General features: G+C 33.3%; 3 protein-coding genes across 4 annotated transcripts in view; all 3 read right to left on the bottom strand.

Moving 5' to 3' along the window:
* The window catches only part of LOC104723278 (two-component response regulator-like APRR2), a 12,052-nt gene extending 9,664 nt beyond the window's left edge, over positions 1-2,388 (bottom strand). Inside the window, exons 1-6 of the mRNA XM_019231290.1 lie at positions 2,178-2,388; positions 1,250-1,486; positions 776-925; positions 623-669; positions 440-517; positions 6-356 (exon numbers count right to left, since the gene is read on the bottom strand). Coding sequence (XP_019086835.1) covers positions 6-356; positions 440-517; positions 623-669; positions 776-925; positions 1,250-1,394 — 771 coding nt within the window. The 5' untranslated portion in view covers positions 1,395-1,486; positions 2,178-2,388. The remainder of the gene's footprint in view (positions 1-5; positions 357-439; positions 518-622; positions 670-775; positions 926-1,249; positions 1,487-2,177) is intronic.
* Positions 7,237-10,653, bottom strand: LOC104718520 (probable methyltransferase PMT14). Of its 2 annotated transcripts, none has more exons than XM_019231203.1 (6): positions 9,429-10,076; positions 9,135-9,345; positions 8,369-9,041; positions 8,196-8,273; positions 7,693-7,976; positions 7,237-7,561 (listed from the first exon to the last, which is right to left on the bottom strand). In XM_019231203.1, exons 1-5 carry the CDS (start codon positions 10,074-10,076, stop codon positions 7,709-7,711), a joined length of 1,878 nt encoding a protein of 625 aa, XP_019086748.1. In that variant the 3' UTR covers positions 7,237-7,561; positions 7,693-7,708. The 2 variants fall into 2 exon arrangements, with proteins under 2 accessions (XP_019086748.1, XP_019086747.1); XM_019231202.1 differs by lacking the exon at positions 7,237-7,561 and adding an exon at positions 10,376-10,653 and having other exon boundaries at positions 7,709-7,976; positions 9,429-10,092.
* Positions 11,511-13,226, bottom strand: LOC104718519 (eukaryotic translation initiation factor 4E-1). Its single transcript, XM_010436282.1, has 5 exons — positions 12,837-13,226; positions 12,238-12,403; positions 12,011-12,136; positions 11,856-11,921; positions 11,511-11,754 (listed from the first exon to the last, which is right to left on the bottom strand). Exons 1-5 carry the CDS (start codon positions 13,133-13,135, stop codon positions 11,704-11,706), a joined length of 708 nt encoding a protein of 235 aa, XP_010434584.1. The 5' UTR covers positions 13,136-13,226; the 3' UTR covers positions 11,511-11,703.

The raw sequence follows: 13,538 nt of genomic DNA, 5'->3' as shown, positions 1-13,538 counted from the left end.
TTGACCAAATCTGTCCTCTCACTTTCGAGATCTCCGGTTTCGCCTTGTTCTTCTTTTTCGCTGTCTCCTCTCTCTTCTTTGACAACCACTTTGTTGTCATCTAATATGCGGTTTGTAGTGTCGACTGATTTTGATTCACCGATGTCTTGATCTTCCATGTTATCTTTCTCGGTCGAGGAATTTACATTTTCCATCGAGCAGTTTATGTTTTCTTGGCAATCCCCTAACCGTGAAACTTGTTTCAGTTGAGGGGTTGATGGCGCTGGATCCTTCTCATCAATTGTCATGTTGGTATCAAGATGAAGCATCGAGACAACGGATTCTTTCACGGGTTTACTTCCACCATCGTTGAATGCCTAACAACATAAAGAATGTACCATTCTTAGATGATGGCTATATTACCGAAGGAAGTAAAGATGGGCCAAAAACTAACTGAAACCTTATGAACAACATGCTGCCAAATGTTCTTTAGTTTCTCTGGTGAGAGCGGTTTTTGAAGGAACTCAACTGCACCAAGCTGGAAAGCACTTGTCAATTGTCATCAAAGAACAATCATTTATATATATATATATATATATATATATAAACTTAAGCATGCAAAGACAAGTGGCGTTTCACTTACCGCTATGCATTTCATCGTAGTAGTGATGCAATGATCGGTTGAAATCACTGATTAGACAAAGACAAAATCCACATTGTTACTATGATGTTCGTATTGTAAAGATTCATAGAAACTTACAAAGAATACTTGTAAAAAAAAAAAAGGTTCACATACTTATAGTAGGAAGAACGTCTTTGGCAGCCTCAAGAAACTTGAAACCTTCTTTCTCAGCGTTCGTATTCACCTCGACGATAGCAATGTGGAAGCTCTCCGGGTTCTTGAAAACCGCAGAGAGAGCTTCGGTTTCATCTGTGAATGTAGTAACTGCAAGAAAATTCCAAAAAAATCAAGAATTGGATTGATAGTCTTAATTAACACAAAAACAAAAACATAGAAGTCCCTTAAACAGTCTTCGGGGTAGTTAGTTCATAAATAAAATAAACTAACAAAACTTCAGAACATAACTGCAAGCACAATGTCACGGGGCATGTAAATAAGATAGGTAAAGCAGAATTGTCTCACTCACATAATTGGCATTTATTTTTTAATACATTAAACCATTATTAATAAATTAATGTAATTTATAGAATCAAGGAAATAAAAAGGTTTAATAGGAGAGAGAAATTAATTAGTGGACTAATTAATTACCGATATAGTCTGTTGACTCGAGCTTTGATCGAGTCTCAGCGGCGGAGAAGCCATCTCCGTCGTCGTCGCCGTTGAGGAGAAGAAGAACCTTAAGTCCCTTACGAAAATTTTCCCATTTAGATAAATCGTTAGCGGTAATGAACATAGCTGGTTTTGCATCGTTTTCGCGGCCAACACCGCCGCTTTCCGCTGCCGTCACTGTCGCCGCCGGTTTGATTCCACACTGTCTGAAGAACTCTGATTAATTAAAAAAAAAGAATAGAATAAAATTAAAAAAAAATATAGAAAAGTAAAATATTCAAAAAGGTGTATTGTATTATTGATGAGATAAGAATAATTCATGAGGAACTCGATTTTGTTTATTTTATAAAAAAGAGTGGACCACCATCACCATGAAATGGAAAATCTAACAAAGCTTTTGAATCATTTGAGAGAGAGAGAGTGAATGATATAAGTATTAATTAATTTATTATTACTCCTAGTCCTAGTCCTAGTCCTAGTGTTGTGTAACTCGTGCATGCAGTGATTAAATTAACTTAAAACACATACTAATGACCTTTTTAACCAAAAGGCTAATGACAACAACTAAACTAATGAAGGAGAAAGGCAAAAATCCCTTGGATTTAGGGAATTTGAGAGACAAGAGTAATATAATAATACCCAGAGAGAAAGAATAGTGATCAAATCAAAAGTTGCACTTTCGATAAAATCCAAAAGAAGGACAAGATCTTAGAAAATCCAGAGTTACCCAGAGAAGAGATCATGCTCACATCACATGCAATGAACCAACAATATAATTTGATCAAAAGAAAGCTTTGGAAAATTCAAAACCCAAAGAAAAAGAAAAAAAAAAAAAACTTTCACAATCCATAAAGTCAAATCAAATGGGTAATTTCATATTTTTTTTCTTATGAAGTTCTCAACATACCTGAGAGTGTTTGTTTCTTGCAGATCTGCTTAAACCCTTCCTTCCTCAAGCTCTCTCTATTTCTCTCTCTACCTCTCTGTGTCCCTGAGTCACATTCAAAAGTTAAAACCTTTGGGTGGATATGGTGACTTCAAGAGAGAGAAAAATAGATGAAGAAGAAGATTTATAATAAGTTGGTGACTAGTGTTGTTATTGTCATTGGGTTATTACACAAGATAAAAGGGGAATAGAATTATAGAAGACCTCACTAAGATAAAGGTTAATATTGAGGTAAGAGGAAAAAAAAAAAAGAGATAAGGATTAATTAGTTTTTTTTTTTTGTTCTTGACATTTTATTTAACATAATGGTATAAGATTAATTTCCTTCTCACAAAAAAAAAAAGAAGAAAATATCCACATTAGCTACTTTTATTATAAATAGACAGATATATTTACAAAAAGTAAATAAAATCAGATTTGTTCCAATTTAGTTATATACATGTTTTACCAAATTAAAACGATACGAGAAATTTAAAAACTCAAATTGTGAGAAATAGAAAACTTAAACCAAAAAATAAAAATAAAGCGAACTAAGATGATAAGAAAGAAATATATCAAAACCTTTTTGATATTAACCTATGAATATATATTGCTAAGTTAGAGTTCTTGATTTTTATTTGGTGGTACTCTTTTTTTTTTGTTTTTTTAACAAATTATTTGGTGGTACTCTATGTTTGTGAATGAAAGGTAGGGAAATCTTTCTGCAGAGGTTCCATCTTTCAAACTCCTTGCCCAACTTTTATGATGACATGTGTGTGTGTAATTTCAAAGCAACAATTGAACTTAACCAAACTCCTTATTTTCATTAATTGAAAGATGATCTTATTTTCATCTTTCTAATAACTCCTACTTACTATATATATATATATATATATATATATATATAGTCTCCAACTTGCACTAAACTATAAATTCATATTGTGCAAAAGCTAGGTTATAATGTTTTGTATAATTAAATGATTATAGATCAAACAAATAACATTGATTGTTATAACTTATATAGTGAGGCATATACAACAACCAATCGAAACTTGCAGAGCTTTTTTTGTAACGGCAATCAAAACTTAAGTTTGACCATATGGTCCATATCCAATTGTATTTAAAAGAAGTAAATGCAAATGGTGGTTGTCAAATGCGATTTTTCAACTCATTTTTGATAGTAAAATGTTTTACGAAAAGTTCACCAATGCGATAAATAGCGAAAACATTCGTTAATACATGGCCATTTTTTTACTCATTTGAATGATAATTAGTTAATTACTTTCGCTTGTTCGTTCCACCGTGGTCCGTGACCATCATTGTTTTTCTTTTTTCTTTCAACATGATTAGTTTCGTTATTCGAGCATTTTTTCGTTTGGGAGCAAATTTAGAGGTCACCTGTTTTTTTTGTTTTTCCTTTTCAGTCAAAATAAATAGCTTAATTACATACAAAGAACAATATAAAAAACAATCACAAGTTATATATGCACTATATTCGTGATAAATAACATATTGCAAAATGAAAAACACTTCATTTTATACCAAGTTAGAAATATCCGTAATTTTACCATTTTAAATATATATAATTCACGCTTTGTATTAATCAAACCTTAAAATTTGTGTAGACAAATGAAATAATTTTTTTAAGTTGGAGACTTGTACATCAACAAATCATGTTTTACAAGTTTTGAATGTTGAATAATAAATACAAACATGTAGGCTCTGATTTGTGTCATTTATTAACATGGTTTGCAAATGAACCACTCAAATAATCACTAATCAATAAAGCAGTTGGAGAAAACGGTTGGAAATCTTGGTTGGAGAAAGAGTTTGGAGAAAGTGGTTAAAGCTTACATTTAGTGGTTGCAAACACGATTTTCAATCACTTGGAGAAACCAACTTTTGGCGATATATTGATGTATAAAAGATGCAAAGTTTTTATTTTGGCATTTGATAATTTTTTATCTAGAAACAAAAAAAATAGTTCATATAAAAATTTCATGAACTTTTTTTAAAAAGTTATATTTGAAAAAAAAGTTATATGACATTGAATTTATTTAACTATTATTTTTATATAATTTATGATAGTTTACTATTGTAATCTATTATTATTATGAAAAAATAATTCTTTAGCATTTTAACATTTTTCATTTTACTATTTACTATGTTCATAAATCATATAAATGAATTAAATAATAATTTGTTATTTCATATTTTTTATTTTCCAACTAAACTATTTTTTATTATTAATTATTATAATTCATACTATTCAACTACTACAATGTTACTAATCAAAGTAAATATTCAACCGCTCTTTTTAACCGTACTATTTTTTCTCTTTGCTATTTTTAACTGTTTTCTTTTTAATCGTCTTTTCTACAACTGTTTATAGTTTTCTAACCGCCTTGTTTAAACGTGGTCACCAATCAAATCCAGAGTGAATCCAAATTAGAGCCAAGTTATGCAAGCTATATATAATTGATGACGAGAAATATATAGTAAGCATTTAGTAAGTCGTCAATAGTCAATTTGCAAGTGAATGACATAAATTTAATTATTGAATATTAACGATAAAGATAGTGTTTAATTTGAAATTGCTTACGACTGATTAGTGTCGGAATATCAAGTTAGGCGACAAACTTTGTTCGTGATAACAACAGTACAACAAGGGTGCCAAAATGGCTGAACGGGGAGGCCAATAGTTTTTCATCTTTGGTTTTAGGGGATGATAATAACGACACCTACACTAGAAAGTAAAAACAATTGTTAGTTTTCTGTTGATTAATTAGGCTTTGATGATTTATAATTTATAAGTCTAAAAAGACAACTAAATGTAACATACTTTCTAACAAAGCTTATTTCACATCAGTTGAACAGCCAAAACACAAATTATACTTTGGTAAATTATTAGAATTAATACTTAACTACTGTAAATATTTTTGTTCTTTTCTCAACGATTATATATTTTGTTCTTCATACAAAGAAGGTATCTCATCATCATTTATTTATTTCTAGAAGTTTAATGTACCTGCCCAAAAAAAAAATCCAATATAGACAAACCTAGCAATGTATAACATTGTCATTAAACTATTTAAAACTATCTGTTTGAAAGTTATAAATAAAAATAATGTTCACCATTGTATTGATCGAGCTTGTACATAAAGGACCAATCGAAGTAAGTTGTAACAGATTATTTAATTGAACCAAAAATAGAAAGAAAACAAAAACATTCATATGAACCTATGAAAGAAACGTAAGAAGTAATGAATGGCACACAGTTATTGCAAAGCCCACAGTTTTGCCTCAACTTTTAAATGGTGGTTTTTGTAAATTAAATCTCAAATACGAACAAAAATCTAAATATCTAGAAATATATTATGTTGTTTTGCTTTATATCTATAGAAGTCGTCGATACAAAACTTTAATTTGTTTCAGTTCAAATCTTTTTTTTTTTAAGTTTTAAATCAAAATAAAATTGAATATAAAGAGATTAGTTTGGAACCATAATGGTTTCGGTTTAATTAGCTTTTAAGTTATATTTATATTTAATATGATTAATTTTGGTTCAAAATTTGGCTATTAATCAAGCATGTTTCTAACCTAAACAAGAAATATTCAGTTTTTACTATTTTTATTTCGAATTCTGTTTAGATGTAGTTTGGCTAAGATATTAGTTCAAACCGGTAGGTTCATACATTTTAAACACAATTTGGAGAAGAAAAAAAAGGACTGATGAGGAATATGTATATGTATAATTTATGTACTCTTTATGTTTTCATGTTCCACATGAAATAGACAAGTAACATTTGTCAATATTTCTGTTTGTATATATGTATGTAATTGAATGAAGTTCTGACTTTTTAGGTGTCCCAATACTATTCTCTTTTAGTTTTAGCCACACAATTTTCAACTCTCCTTTTTATTACTTTTTTTCTAACTTCTGAAAAGATACGTTTTCTAATATCTAAGTGGGGGAAGAAACAAATTTGAAATATCTTGCGTTTGATTATATGATTATAAGAGATTGAAATAATTGCTCCTAAATTTCAAAGGTTACTATGATTAAGATTTAAAAGTAGTTAGTAGTACTTGTTGAACATTCATTATTAGTCCGACACAAGATAATCTTAAGATCGTGGTCGTGAAAACGCTTTTTTTCATTTCACGTGTCTTGTATACTAAAAGCACTCTTTTAGATGATTACGTATCTTATTAATGTTACTCTATAAATTTATGCTTCGCTGATAAATATTAATCATGACTCCTCTCTTCTGTTGTGTACCATATTGTTTCTTTTTAACTGTCAAAGGTAATTAGGTAGGACTATTTTCTCTATTAATTGTACTCGATAGTTTTAAGATATATCATGAATTGGTGTGATTAGGCTTAGAAGAATAAGCCACATGTTTTTATTGTCACGGAACAATAAGCCAAAGAAATAATAAGTGTGTATGGATGGATGTACACGTATGACGTATCTTTTTATAAGAAAGGTATGATTCAAACGGGAGAGTATGGAACTAATAATTGAATGAAACAAAAAAAAAAGTTTCCTTTACAGACTCATCACTAAGACGAAAGTGGTAGTTGTATTTTTACTATTTATTGGTCCTTTTATTCCATCCATGGCCATTATATTTTCCTATCCTTCTAAAAGTTATTCCTAGTAATAATTTGCCTCTTTTTGTTTGTAGCTAGGGATCTCAATTTCACAACCCATAGTTTTATTTGACCGGAGCCTAGTGTGGACTAATTCGTTTTGTTTAAGCTTCATGTGTTAACTTTGAAAGTTAGATTGTGTTTTTAGAGTTACATATTCGTTTAAAACACATGCAAGTCACGAGACAAAAGGTGCCCCATGACAACTATAGCTTTGTTCCAAAACAGTAATATCCATTTACGTACATCAACCGACCGACATTTGAATCAGTTTCCCTACACTAATGTCATTGAACTATTATTGATATTTTTCTACAAAACTTCTAGTTTTATCTAATTTAAAATTATATAAAAGTTTCCATTTATATCATAGTTTTTTTCCTTCAATACAAAAGACTATTATTATAAAAAAAAAATGTCAAGGTCACATCATAAACAAGCGTCCAAGGTTGCCAAAACGCTTCAAACTATCTTGCGAAACACATGGAACTATTAAACTTTTTTTTCCTCCAAAAATAAAATTAAAAACTAGGGAACAAAAATAAAAACACAAATGCACATATTCGTCTTGATCATCATCTATATTGTATTACAGCTTTTTGACACCTTTCTTCCATGGAAAAAATTCTGATTCCTTCCTTTTGATAAGAATTTTTTTTCCAGGTGTTGTAAAATAGATCTACACTTCAAGCTTAGTAAACCTTCACCTGACATCATACAACAACAACAACAAAAACAACTCAATCATAAGATAGAATTTGGGTTTAACTGACTTGAACAAAACTTGGTGGTTAATCTGGTAAATATGTAAAAGTACAGAGATTGTAAAATCCAATACCTGAGGAGTTTTGTTTTTATTCTTCTTCACTATTCTCAGAAGAAGAAGACGACGACGGAGAACTGTTTCCATCGTCGCCGGCGACCCAATACTGCTTAACAGCGACAAGAATCTTCTCCGGCACGAGAGGACCATCTTCGTGATCCATCAATTTAGTATCCCATCTCATTCCATCAGCGATCTTCCTCACATCGTTCAAAACATCAACCTCATCCCGGAATATCACAATCCCTTCCGGCCGTAAAATCCGATCAGTTTCTAGAAGAATATCTTCAAGTTTGCAGCTGCGAAAATGAAACTGACCCATTACTTAACGAACCCATGTAGAGAACATGACCTTTCAATCACTAACTCTCTTAAAGTTTCTAGCTTTAGGGTTTAGATCAATGCTTTGGTTGCTAATTCTCATAAAGTTTGTAGCTTTAGGGTTTACTTAAGAGAGTTACTAATTCTCATAAAGTTTATGGCTTTAGGGTTTAAGGTTGAGTTTGTAATTTTGTTACCTGTGCTGATACAAGCTGAAGACACCACTAGCATGAATGAAATCATATGTTCTTGGATAAGTTGAAAAGCCTTCACACCTGTAGAGATTTGAAATAGAGAAAGATATTGGAAAACAATGTAAAGAACTATTGAAGGGAGAGAGATGAAGAGTTGTGTGTATAGATGTTCTTACCAGTCATGGTAGATACCAATGAGACCTCTCTCATAGACAACACTTAATGTGTTCTTGTTAATGGTTGGAATCACATTCATAACCCAAGATTTAGGCGATTCAAGAGCAGCAGCGAATCCACCAAGACCAGCATTCATGTCCATCACATTACGGTATCTAGTGGAACCTATCAGTCTGTTGATTCTCTTGTACGCAGTCACTCGCTTCTTCCATAGATTGATGTCTTCTTGGTATGATTCTGCGTCAACGCCGTTAATCAAACCTTTAGAGATACTTGGAGGCACAGCGAATAGTCTCTCCGGGAACTTCATTAGCTTTCCTCCAGCAACTTCTTCTTCGCTTGATACTTTAGGGAATGGTGTTACACAAGTTTCTATCTCCTTGTACCAAACATCATCAGTGTCTTTTCTCTTGCAGGTGTTAACTGGTGTTGATCTATCGCATGATCTATCGTTTATTTTCTTTCTGAAAATTGCGATGTCTCCCTTCTCATACTTCTTCTCCCAGCATAAGGACTCTGCGATGTCCTCTATTTTCTTTTGCTCAGCGTTGAGTTCTGCTTTAGTTCGGTTCCACGTCTTGTGCCATGTCTTCCAGTTGATTGGAGGACCTGATAAGACCCAGTAACCTCCAGGCCTCAAGACTCTATCAACTTCCATTAAGTATGTTCCCTCTGTACAACCAATCAAGAAGCAAAGACACAAATATGAGTACATATATTGAGCAAGAAATGTGAATTTGCGCCTAGTTTGACAGTTGATATTACCGTTTGCGGTCCATGGTATCAAGCATCGAGAGCATTGAGCCATATCAAAGGCTCTTGCAGGGTAAGGAAGAAGAATTGATCCAAGAACAGCGATGATCGCTGGAACACCTCTCTCAAGCGCAAACTGAACTTGTGCTTCGTGGTTATCCCTTGGGGCAAACGACATAGCCAAAACATTCCTCTTAAGCATATAAGCACCCCAGCTTGCAACCTAGAGATGGAACATTAGAATCAATAAGGTTCTACTATATAAATCAAAACATAACTCCAGAGAAATCAATGAAACCAACTTACCCCACATCCAGTGTCCAATGCGGTTCTAACAGAACCATCTTTGATTGGGATAACAGAAGCTAACTCTTCTATATACGCATCCGCACCTTGAGGAAACATAGTTCCTCCACCGGGGAATTTAAAGACATTTCCTTGAAACTGAACCCAGTTCTGTCCAGCTTTTTCAACAGTCAAGCTCTTGAAAGGAGCATTAGCGTAGTGAACGTAATCTCTGCTTTTAGGCCAAGGGAAGGGAGTCATATACCCTTTAGGAGCTGGAATAAGACAACGCAGTTTCTCATTATCAGGAGGACAATGTCTCTCTCTGTAAATCATGTTCTCTCTCGGGAACTTCATGGCTCTGTCCTGCTCTTGACAAGGCGTGTAATCCTTTAGCTTCACATCACACGGCTTGAAAGAAACAGGTTTCGGATCAGCTTTTTGAGGGATCTTCACAGTGTTGTGATGAGGTTCAAAGTCAAGCTCAGTGACGATATCAGTGCACTGTGCTTGCTTTGTGATCTCCATAGCTATGCTATCTCCTTTACCAAACCCACTCTTTTGCCATGCTCCAAGAAGGTAGAAGAAACAGCATAAACCAACCACAACGAGTAGAGATAGTGTACTTCTCGATCTATTATTCCCTGGTGGGTTATGCTTAGAACCCATGATTCTTTCAAATCTCCTGAAGCATTTTTGAACAAATCACAAACTTAGATACTTAGTATAACACACTACTTTGAACTAAAAACATCAAGATCTGTTCAAAAGAGTACATAAACTAATTCAGTTTAATCGAAACCAATACTTAAACAATTGAAATCTAGGATTTATCGATTCAAAAAAGACAAGTTCTAACATAAAGTAATCTAAAGACTATAACTTTAGCAATGAAATCCAAAACCCAGAAACGGATCTCGTTGAGACAGATGAGTAGCAGAGCTATCAGTAGAGAGAGAGATTCTAACCTGGTCGATGTAGATCTTGTTGTAGCTGAGAGACTCTAAAGTCTTGTTCTTTTGTCTCAGATCTCTCTGGTTCAAGCTCTCTTTTAGTGATGAGCTTGTAAGAAAGTATAAAGCTTTTGAGTGCGAGACAGAGAGAGAACTCACTTAAAATAAAGGTCTTCGTCTTCACTAATTAGTACTAGGACACTAATTGAGATTTGATTTAACTTGATGATGAAGGCGCGTTTGATTTAATTCAATTTGAAAAATATTTCTTAGAAAATTTGTTGGAATTAAATGTGTGTAGTTTCGCAGCAAGATCTTATAACAATATTATTACAATAGTCATAGTTTTAGATCTAATCTGGAGACTGCACAAGTGCACATGCATCCATATGTTTTTTTCTTCAAACCCTTTTGTGTGCGCTTGTATATAAAGTATAGTTTATACTTTATTTTGTTTTTAAAAGCTTTTAGGTAGTTTGATTTACCATACATTACAATATCTAGTGTTGAAATAAAATTTGAGATTCTGGTTCACCATTATTGGAACAAATACAAATACTTGAAGATGGGTGACAAAACCTTTTGTTCCTATTATTAAAAATGGAGCAAACCCATATGTTAAAAAGAATGCATAATAATAAATTTAAAGACTAATTTGTTGAATGTAGTAATCTAATGTTATTAGCCGAAGAAACTTGTCGTCCCAAGTGGTCCTTATCAGACAGTTGACATACTTCGTTATTTGGATCTCCTACCGACACTCTTATTCCCAAGTAACCGGATCCGATCCACCGTCAATAACCGAGTTAATCAGTTCACACTGCTCAACATTACTTCCTAGTTCCTACATTAGAAAAAGTGTTGGCATCAATTAAAAAGAGGATGTGACTTTTCAAGTCTCAAAAAGTTTTCTAGAATTCAACATCTTTGATTAGTTATAAATGATGTTTTCTAAAAAATCCTTAAAAAAATCCTTATAGAAACCGGTGATCACTAAGTTACTAGTTAAAGACATGACCTCTCTCCAAACATGAATGGTATATGGGGAACTAAACATGCAATGTTATGAAGTTTTGGTTTGGAGGACCGATAAGATTGGTGGGTTTTTTATAAGAGTATTTTGCCTCTGGTTATATATACACAAGGGCAGTAAGGCAACATAAATTTGTTAAGACAATACTAATATATCAATACTAAATGAAATGTTGGAGCTTCTGAACAATCAACACTCAGGAGCAAAGACAGTGGTCAACAAGTCTATGTTTTAAAGATATAAAATAGAGATCTCTCACATACAAAACTGTAACTGAAACAATGCAAAGACTTGAGAGGGTTGTTTCGTTTCAAGCGGTGTAAGCGTTCTTTGCGTTCCTGTCGAGCTTCTTCGCATCCTCCTGAAAAAGAGAAAAAGAAAAAAAAGAAACGAAAGCAAACAATGAGAGATCTGATGAAACGACTTTTGAACTAGCTCTTGGAGAAGATCACTTCTTCTTACATGGATGATGAAACCTATGCTGTTGTTGTAGTCAAGAAACTCCTTCCATTGTTTTCCAATGCTCACCTGCAACATTGAAGCAGTATGGAATTTTCATGTCTTTTTTATTTTCACTGAGAGACTGTTTGATGAGAAAAATCGTCTTCTCTATTTACCTGAGCAGCTTCGTTTGGAGCGTTTTTGGTCCAAATAGATATCCTTTCTTGCTTTGCTCTAATGTTAACAACCGCTCCACAGATTTCATCTCCATGATCGAACTGTTCTCCAATCAATGCAAGCAACTAGACCAAGTATGTAATAATAACCCAGTTAGACTCGATCTGATAGTGAAGTGGAAGTGATAATTTACTATCCAAAAATAAAACAAGAACAGAAACCGTACAGTGTAGAGCCAGCTCTTATCAGACTTATCCTTAGGATATGTCATAGTCCATTTGCCTCCGTTTGCACAAATAGGATCCTCCCACTTAGGTTCGATATTGTGTTTGAAACAGTAGAAGTCAGCTCCAGTTGCTAACTTGCTAGGGTGCCGCATGTTATTGTACAAACTGCAACGCAAAACAAAAATTGCCTTTTAAAATAAGAAGCCCAAAGAACGATACACAAGCGCTACTAATCCCAAGGTGAACAGTTCCACAACCAAACTGAACACAAGAACAATACAAGGTTCAGCTGAAGCAAAAAGAAGTGAACAAAAAGTGAAAATTTCAAAATCTAACTAATGCTTTAGATTAACCATTAAGATCATAGTTACCTAATTTAAACCCTAACATAAGTTTTAGCTAAAAAATAAAATACCAAACAAAGCAATTTCATCAGTAACACAATAAGAACAGTGACTTCAATGTCATCTTCTAATCCACACCAATCAAGACCATAAATTTCATCAAGAAATCGAATTCTAAACAAAACCCAGATGCAGAATCATCTAAAAGAAACAGAGATTGAATCGGGGAAAAAAAAAAATCAAAAAGCCCTAACCTCCAAAATTCTTCAACAGTAGAGAACGTGAAGACGGATCGCAAAGAGCTACCCCAAGTGGTCTGTTTCGATTTCACGGAAGGATTATCAAACCAGAACGTCCACGAGTGTTCCAAAGGATGCGATTGAGGAACGGCGGATTTGTTCGATTCGTCAACGTCTCCGTGTCCTTCTCCGCCTACGATCTCTCCTTCTTCGGTATCGTCACCTTCCTCATGGTATCGATCAATTGGATTCTCTATAGAATTAGGGTTCGCTTCTTCGTGAATAACAGGCTTCAGAGTGTCTTCTACCGCCATTGTTTCTACCAAAATCCGAACAGCCTCTCTCTCTCTCTCTCTGTCTCGTTGTCTCTGTCTCTTTCTCTTCTCCAAAATAAATGTACTTTCCTCTCGTAGGGTTAACTACGACACGACACCGTTCTTATATGATACATACTGTTCTGTCTTTTTTTTTTTTGGGCCAAAAATATGAATAACAGATATTTTGTATTAAAGTAATATTGGGCTTTTTATATTGGGTTGAGGCTCCCCCGGCCATAATAAAATTGTTTCCATTTCTTTCATCAGGGTTTTTTTAAGTTCATGATGTTTGTTTTGATCATATACATAATACTAGTTGTAAATATCATCGATTAGATCCTGTTTGTTTAATTAGTTGATTTGAACTTTTAATTGCTAGTTTGAAATGTAAATCAATTAA

This window comes from Camelina sativa, chromosome 10 (assembly GCF_000633955.1).
Source record: "Camelina sativa cultivar DH55 chromosome 10, Cs, whole genome shotgun sequence".
NCBI lineage: Eukaryota > Viridiplantae > Streptophyta > Magnoliopsida > Brassicales > Brassicaceae > Camelina > Camelina sativa.
Note: the sequence above shows the minus strand (reverse complement) of the source record. Positions and strands in the feature narration are given on the sequence as shown.